General features: G+C 40.9%; 1 protein-coding gene across 1 annotated transcript in view; it reads left to right on the top strand.

The window, feature by feature from the left end:
* CARD6 (caspase recruitment domain family member 6) overlaps positions 1-9,246 on the top strand; it is a 54,751-nt gene that overhangs the window by 10,819 nt on the left and 34,686 nt on the right. The window contains 2 exon segments of the mRNA XM_028493424.2: positions 2,553-3,924; positions 6,817-6,950. Coding sequence (XP_028349225.1) covers positions 2,553-2,590 — 38 coding nt within the window. The 3' untranslated portion in view covers positions 2,591-3,924; positions 6,817-6,950.

Here is a 9,246-nt window from a genome sequence, read left to right as displayed (position 1 = left end):
GGGCCTCTCACTGTTGTGGCCTCTCCCGTTGCGGAGCACAGGCTCTGGACGCGCAGTCTCAGTGGCCATGGCTCACGGGCCTAGCCACTCCACGGCATGTGGGATCTTCCCGGACCCGGGCACGAACCCGTGTCCCCTGCATCGGCAGGCGGATTCTCAACCACTGCGCCACCAGGGAAGCCCTCAGATTTTTTTCTTAAAATTTTTTTCTGCGGTTAACTCTGACGTGTCTAGGTGTGCTTTTCTTTGTTTTCATCTTCTGTAGGGTTTGTGAATCTATAAATTTGGAATATTTTTTCCAAATTTGGAAAATTCTCAGCTGTTATTTATCTAAATATTTTTCTGTCCCACTTGCTCCCTCCTATCTTTTTGAGACTCCAAGTACATGTATGTTAGAGTTTCTGGTATCTTTCCTGAGGTCCCTGAGGCTCCATTCATTTTTTTTTTTTTTTAATTTTCTCTTTATTCTTTAGATTGGGTAATTTCTACTGCTATATCTTTAAGTACACTGAATTTTTCTTCTGTCATTTCCAATCTTCTTTTCAGTCCATCTACTGATTTTTGAAAAAATTCAGGTATTGTCACTTTTAATTCTAGAATTTCAATTTTTAAATGCTTTTTTTTTTCCTGAGAATTGCTATTTAATCATTCATTATGGGTTTATTTTATTGTACATTCTTGAAAATAGTTAAGATACTGCTTTAAAATTCTTATATGCTAAATCCAACATCTGGGTCATCCTGGAGTGGGTCTCCATTGATCAAGTGTGTGTTACATTTCCTGTTTCTTCTTATGGCTCATAACGTTGGATTTTGTCCTATGCATTGTGTATGATCAGTTATAGAGACTCTGGATTGTGAAATTCTCCAAAGAATCTTGGGTTTTTTTCGTTGGTTTAGTTCCCAATTAACCTGACTGGACTCAAATTCAAAACTCAGTCTCCTTTCAGTGGGTGGCAGCTAAAATCTTTGATCTTTTTTTTTTTTTTTTGCCTTACATGGGCTATTTTCATGAATTTTTAATTTACATAAATGGTATTGCATTCTAGAAATTATTGCTTCTTAATTTTTCATCCATCTCTATGCTTATTAGGTATATCCCTGTACTGCTCCACAGTAGCCTGTTATTACCTTGTCGACATTAGGCATCTGGCTTGGGCTGTGAGAGTACTGATTTCTGTGCTGAAGAAGCAGAGGATGGTTGTCCAAAGGAAAAGCAGGGGATAGGCAAGAGGAGAAATTAAATGCTTTCTGCAACCTATTTCTCAGTGCCTCCTCTGGGAATCCTTCATGCTGGCCTTAACTCCTCCCTCACCTTTTAATCCATCATATGTACCAGTTCAAGCAACTTTCAGACCATCCAAGGATTTCTTAGTTACTTTTGTTAATTCTTTTTTTTTTTAATTTTATTTATTTTTTTGGCTGTGTTGGGTCTTTGTTGCTGTGCATGGGCTTTCTCTAGTTGCAGCCAGCGGGGGCTTCTCTCCGTTGCAGTGCGTGGGCTTCTCATTGTTGTGGCTTCTCTTGTTTGCGGAGCATGGGCTTTAGGCACGCGGGCTCAGTAGTTGTGGCACACGGGCTTAGTTGCACCACGGCATGTGGGATCTTCCTGGACCAGGGCTCGAACCTGTGTTCCTTGCATTGGCAGGCGGATTCTTAACCACTGTGCCACCAGGGAAGCCTTACTTTTGTGAATTCTTGAAATCCATACTTTCTCTCACTTCTCCTGTTTCTTCTAGGCTATTTTTATAGGGGATCCAAGAATCTTATGCTAATTTGCTATCCATCAGGAGCAGAAAATGCTCTCTGATTTTCTTTCTCTACTAAGCACTGTCTCCATATTCCCAAGAAGTGGCTAGAAGATAAATTAGAAAATGACATCAGGAGAAATTAGGTACAACATGTAAATTCTGAGAAAACTTCAATGATAACAAAATGTTCCATTTCTCCGAACTTTAGCAAGAGTTAACATTTAAGAAATAAATTGGTATCAACCTAGAGAATTCCTCATACATGTGTATAATGAAGCTTTAACAGGGTTTTTCATTGCTGCATACAAACATTAGCCAAAAAAATTGGAAAACCTAAATGATCACCAGTAGACAATTGTTAAATAAATAATTGTTCTTCCAAACCATGAAGTACAATGGGTTAGCTAAAATGAATTAAGTAGGTCTCTATATATACTTACTTGGAAGAATTTGCAAGGAATACCACTGAGTAAAAAGAAGTTTTATACCGAAGAAGAATCATTCAGTATAATATCATTTATAAAATAAAATAGCATCCATTAAACCAAACTGTGTATTTCTACATATGCAAACATACTTAGGTACTTGCACAGAAAAAGGATGGGAAGGAAATGTACCATACTATATTGACATATCTCTTAGAAGGAAATAGAATTGACAGAGCAATGAAAGAGAACTTTACTTGTATTGTTTCATCTTTTTTTTTTCCAGTAAAATGTCAATAACTTATTTAATTTTAAAAGTCATTGAAGGAAGCTTAGATGCTGAACACGACATTCACTGACTATCTTATTTCCTACAGAAAGAAAGAAGTGTTTAAAGATGTCCTGTCCTGTTTAAACCCGGATACAAGCAGAAAGCTTCTGCCAGATTACGTTAAACAATTCTTCTTAGACGGAAGCTGTAGGTGGGTGACTGAGACTCCAGGTGACTTAGCCTGGAACTTCCTGATGAAAGTTCAAGCACTGGATATGACAGTCAGAGATTCAATCCTCAGACACAAGGTTCTGGGTGAAGATAGCAAAGGGGAATTTTTGACTGGAGTAGAGAATGCGGAAATTAGAGAAACAGAAACCATTAATCCCCTTGATGTCCTTTGTGCCTCTATGCTGTATTCAGATAGCTCTTTGCAACGTGAAGTCATGTCAAACACGTATCAGTGCAGTTTGCCCTTCCCTGCTACTGCCAGATGCAGAAAAGAACAAAAGCATTTTAATGCTGGGGGCCATTAAGGACATTGTGAAGGAGCAGTCAACGCAGTCTTCAGGAAGGCCTACAGGGGATACAGAAAATTTCTGACTCTCATGAAGATGCCTGTCGTCTCTTTTGTGCATCTGGGATACTGTAGCTCCTCCAAGTCCAGAATCCTCAACACATTGCTCAGCCCTGCCCACCTGAAATCACACAAAATCTTTCTCCATCAGGATTTGCTTGTTCTGGTGCTTCTCCAGCAGATCTCTGATGGCCTGGTTGAGGTAACATGGAGTTTTCCTGATAGTGATGGTCTAAAGGAAAACCCCAGTTTTTTCCAGAAAGCTGTTGCTGTGGCCAACCTTCGTGGGGATCTAGAAAGTTTTTGGACACCGTTTGGTTTCTTGATGGAAGTTTCCTCAGCTGTGTTTTTTTTCATTGACTGCCTAGGTGAGAAGGAATGGGACTTGCTAATGTTTTTAGGAGAAACTGCCACTGAAAGATGCTACTTTGCCTCAGTCCGCAGGCCAGGGAGAATGAGGAGGCTCAGATTTCCCAGAGGATCCTGAAGTTGAAGCCATCACAGCTGCTGTTTTGGGAGGAGGAGGAAGCTGGAGAGAGAGGAAGGAACATGGAGGGTCTTCAAGCTGCCCTGAAAGAAGTGATGTCCTCTTCACTCAGATGTGTGTCTGTGGAGGACATTGCACCCCTGGCCAGGGAGTTGGGGATACAGATAGACCACGACTTTTAGAACATGCAGGGGATTCAAGTTTCCCCTACTGAAAACTTGGCTGGAACAGCTGAAGATGAGGGACCACAAAGACACAGTCAGCCAAAAAACTCATCTGAAAGCCCCGCTTAGATGTCAGTAAGAGAGGCTGAGGCTAGATGTGAGATCAGCCAAAATCTTCAGAATTTCCATCTCACCCCAGTATTCATGCCTCTTCTGAAAAACTGCCGTCCTTTACCAACCAGAATTGGAGGTAATTTTAACCATTCTTTTATAGCCCCCTGGGTTATGGTCTCCCAGTTTTGGTTAGAGCAGAGGTCTCAGAATTTCCATCCTTCACCCTTTCAGAATACAAGGGCCCATAGTCCAGGTAAAGTTTTGAGATTCAATACTTCCAGCCTCAGAGATTTTATTCAGGTGAAAGATTTATGAAATTTTCAAGAACTGCTCAGGGACGTCACATGGATAAAACTTTTGGGAGACCACCAAGACCCATTTCTCAGCATGTACAGGTCTGGTCTGAGAGACCACAGAAAATGGGAGCCCTTGAAAGGTCTGGGGAAGTGGACTCCCAGGGAGGTCACCTCCGTTCCCTGGGTTCACAGCCAGCAAGGGCGGTTGGGAAGTCACAGCCTAGGCAAGTCTGTGTCTGGGGAACATGGCCAAATGAGGCAATTAGAAAATTCATGAGAACAAAATCCCATATTGAAAATCCTCACCATCAAGCGTTTCAAGCAGCAGGAGCCATACGGAGGCAGCCATAAGGACTTCCTCTCATCAAGGAGCTAAGCTGAAGACACAAGGTGGGCCTTCAAATCCATCTTTCCAAATGGGATTCAATCCTATGTCCAACAGCAAATTTTTGCTCAGCTCTCAGTTCAAATCCAATCAGCCCAAGTCATCCCAGGCCAAGCAGTCCCAGCACAAGCCCTCTCAACCTGTGTTCTCTCAACCCAAACTCACTCAGACAAATCCATTCAGCACCAGCCCTCCAAGTCCCAGTACTTCCAATCTAAGCCTTCTCAGCCCCAGCCCTCCCAAGCTAGGTGCTCTCCATCCAAACCCACTCAACCCAAGCCATGTCAACCCTGGTCCTCCCAATCTAAGCCTTCTCAGCCCCAAACCTCCCAAGCTAAACCTCCATCCAAACCCACTCAGCCCAAGCCATGCCAGCCCCAATCCTCCTAATCTAAGCCTTCCCAGCCCAGACCCACTCAACCCAAGTCATTTCTGACTGGTCCTTCTCAGGCTAAGGCATATGACCCAAGAGCAGGGCCCAAGAGGATAGGGAAGCATTAAAGTCCTTACTCTGGAGACCTATGAAATGTATCCTTTGCCCAGGCCTTTCCTATCATATATATAGTAACCTGAAGAAGAGTGGCAGTGATGGTAAAAGAGTACTATCATTAGCATGACACAGATAGCAAGATATGCACAGCCTAATTGGATATCATAAAAATATCTATAAGAATTGTGTCCCTAAAAAAAGGAAAAATACGAAAAGAGTAAAGAATAGAATCAAGCAGTAAGTAAACGAATTGAATACAACCTTGAGTATTAGGTAATATATAACCTGAATCCAGGGAATCGGGGCTGTAAGACAATTTCACTTGGAGAAGAGTGGGGATGATGCCTTTAATTGCAAAGTGACCATAAAATAGGGCTCAAGTTGCGTCAGTGTTGCAAGAAAAACTGCCCTAGATGTTGGCTGCTCTAGAGGTGTTTTGGTCAAAAATTTTTGGTTTGATATCAGCCGCTAAGCAGGTAACCTTGTTTGTTTGGAATGTTTAAATCAACTTGCTGGTGATAATAGCCCCAAATTGCTTGGATGATAAAACTCAATTGACCCTTACATATAGAAATAATGAACTAACAACCAATGAAATTAATTATTTTGCCTTAATTTTGGGAATCATCTGTGTATGTTTCATATTTTAAATGTTTGTAGTGGTTAAGATAATTTGGCTAATTAGAGGATCTGATATATTAGCCTCATGACTCTAACTTAAAATGTGTAATTGAATTTTTAATTTTAGTGTTCTGATTTTTTTAAAGTTGCAAATATTAAGATAGGTTTACAAAGTTTGTAAAAAGCATTGAAATGTTTAAGAGAACTTAAGATTCACATAAGTTTCAACTTTAATTTATTAGATACATTATTGTTCTAAACATTTGGTTAAGTTCTGCTAGTTAGAAGCAGTAACTAGAAGGAATATTAAATTTAAAATATTTAAGTGAGGTTTAATTAACTAAGTTTGTGAGTGACACCAAATATTAATGAGACCACTTTATTTATTTTTAGCAAATAAGTTTAACTTTAATTTGACTTTTGTGTGTTTAATCTAAGTATTATAATTATAACAGAAACCAAATAGCTTTCAAGTTTCTACAATTAAAAAATAAATTTTGTGGGGTTTTAGCAGATTGCTTTAGCTTCTCATTAGAATGAAACATTTATCTAAAATCTCTGTTACAAGGGTCTCCAAAGACTTCATGGATATTATCTTAATTTTATTCTTGCAACATCTAAAAGGCTACCTTAAAGGAAGATGTTAAAATTCACTAGATTTAGAAATAAAATAATAGGATTTGTAAGTTGAATAAAGAGCCCTGCTTTTTGAATCTGTAACTTTTATAAAATTAACATTAGTTTTAAGTACTAAAATAGCCCCATGTCTTTTCTGGGTAAAAAAAAAATCAAAAATTGTCTTCAAAGACACACAAAAAAATCCTATTAACAAAAAGATGAGAAATGATCTTTGAAAAGGAATAATTAATCTCTTAAAAATGTTTAATTAAACATTTTCATATGACAATAGGTATCCTTCGTCTGTGCATGTATTAAACAATCAATATTGAGTATTTAGAAGGTGTTCAATCTCTCTCAAGGTTACTGTAAGGGTGAAAAAAGAAATAGAGGACTATGCATATGAATTTTTGTCTTCTGGCAGGCAAAAAATCATAATAATAAAAGCATAAGTTCAAAACTACAAAATCTTTGGTGTAAAAGTGAAGTTTCTCACAAAAATAACCTTTTTGTTGTTTAACCTTTTGAAATGAGCAATAGTAGTGCTGTTTTGTTTTTTTGTTTTTTTGCGGTACGTGGGCCTCTCACTATTGTGGCCTCTCCCGTCGCGGAGCACAGGCTCCGGACGCGCAGGCTCAGCGGCCATGGCTCACGGGCCCAGGCTCTCCGCGGCATGTGGGATCTTCCCGGACCGGGGCACGAAGCCACGTGCCCTGCATCAGCAGGCGGACTCTCAACCACTGCGCCACCAGGTGAGCCCAGTAGTGCTGTTTTAAAAAACTTTTCTCTATATCCTTCTTCAAGATTAGTTCCTGGAGGACAGAACTTGTTGGGTTATTGTCACCAATAGATTCTGTATCAGCCTGGGGTTAATAATATATATATGGTACATTCAAATTAGACAATTTGAGGAGAGTTTAATAAATGGACTATTTATAAAGGGCTAGGCAATATGTAAAAACAGTACAAAGGAGAGTGCAGTACCCTGGATCTAGTAAAAGCAAGGCACATTACTACTCCAAGGTCTCAAGGGAAGAGGGGGGGAGTGCTTTCCCTGATCAGAAGAGCTGTGTGGGAAGGGTCTTGGGTCTGGGTGGTTTCAGTGACCCACAGGGAGGTATCCCAGGGAATACAGTAAGTCCCCTACATACAAATGAGTTCTGTTCCGAGAGCATGTTCGTAAGTCCAACAAAGTTAGCCTAGGTACCCAACAAACACAACCTGCTATATAGTACTGTACCGTAATTGGTTTATAATACTTTTCACACAAATAATACATAAAAAACAAACAAACACAAAAAATAAAGAAAACATTTTAATCTTACAGTACAGTACCATGAAAAGTACAGTAGTACAGCACAACAGCTGGCACACAGGCTGGCATCGAGTGAACAGGCAAGAAGAGTTACTGACTGGAGGAGGGAGAGGAGGTGGGAGATGGTAGAGCTGAAGATCATCAGGAACAGGAATTGGAGGGCAAGCTGCAATTTCACTCACGCCTGACGTTGATGGCACAGCCTTGCTGGAACCAGACGCACGTTCGCATCTTTGTTTTTTGTTTTGTTTTTTGAATTATTTATTTATATATTTATTTTTTGTCTGTGTTGGGTCTTTGTTGCTGCTCTCTGGCTTTCTCTAGCTGCGGCAAACGGGGGCTACTCTTGAAGGCGGCGCGCGGGCTTCTAACTGCTGTGGCTTCTCTTGTTGCAGAGCATGGGCTGTAGGCGCACAGGCTTCAGTAGTTGCAGCACGAGTGCATGGGCTTCAGCACTTGTGGTTCGCAGGCTCAGTAGTTGTGGTGCACAGGCTTAGTTGCTTCTCGGCACGTGGGATCTTCCCATACCAGGGATCAAACCCATGTCCCCTGCATTGGCAGGCGGATTCTTAACCACTTTGCCACCAGGGAAGTCCCACGTCTGCATCTTTGAAAGTTCTCAACTTGAAGTTTCGTTATGTAGGAGACTTACTGTTAAATATCTATTCCTTACCTCTGATCTGCCAGTACACCCCCTTGACCAAACCCAACTGGAAAACAGAGAACAAGGAGCCCATCTAGGCTGTTCATGTAGGTCAGCCTTTTAGGGTTCAGAGTAGGGTGGAGAATGGATCCAGAGGGGCAAACAGAAGGTAACCAAAAGATTCTTCTTTCCATTCCATTCTTCCCTTTTTCCTCTTGTTTACTTTCTTCCTTCTCTCATATTTATTTATCGAGCATCTATTATGTGTGAGTCATTGGACTCAGAACTGAGAAGACATGGAAACAGAATGAGAATCCTACTATAGCTGTGAGATCCTGTAAATCTGTGTGTTTCCTCCCTATTGTAAAACTATAAGCTCATTATACATGGTTTTGAAAATGCAGGAATAGACAAAGAAGAAAGGAACATAAATGTAACCCTTAATCCTGGTGGTCCAGTGGTTAAGACTTCACACTTCCAATGCAGGGGGTGTGGGTTCCATCTGGGGAACTAAGATACCACATGCTGTGCAGTGTGGCCAAAAAAAAAAAAATGTAATCTGTAACTTCATAATTTAGAGTAGCTAGTAATATAGTCCTCTAACTCACTAATAACATTTTCATGTATTTTTTCTATGTTTATGAATTTACAGGCAGTACTCTATTACATTTTTGCGTCTGTACCAGGGTTGATGTGGCAAAGTCAAACATAGTGTTAGGGGCAGGCAGTATAAACGGGATGAAATATTGGTTTTCCAGATGTCTTAAGAAAGTCTGGGGCTTCCCTGGTGGTGCAGTGGTTAAGAATCCGCCTGCCAATGCAGGGAACACGGGTTCGAGCCCTGGTCTGTGAAGATCCCACATTCTGCAGAGCAACTAAGCCTGTGCACCACAACTACTGAGCCTCTGCTCTAGAGCCGGTGAGCCACAACTACTGAAGCCCACGCTCCTAGAGCCCATGCTCTGCAACAGAGAAGCCACTGCAGTGAGAAACCTGCGCACCGCAATGAAGAGTAGCCCCTGCTCGCTGCAACTAGAGAAAGCCCACACGCAGCAACAAAGACCCAACACAGCCAAAAATAAAATTAATT

This window comes from Physeter macrocephalus, chromosome 8, assembly GCF_002837175.3.
Source record: "Physeter macrocephalus isolate SW-GA chromosome 8, ASM283717v5, whole genome shotgun sequence".
NCBI lineage: Eukaryota > Metazoa > Chordata > Mammalia > Artiodactyla > Physeteridae > Physeter > Physeter macrocephalus.
This window is presented reverse-complemented; position numbering and strand designations above follow the sequence as displayed.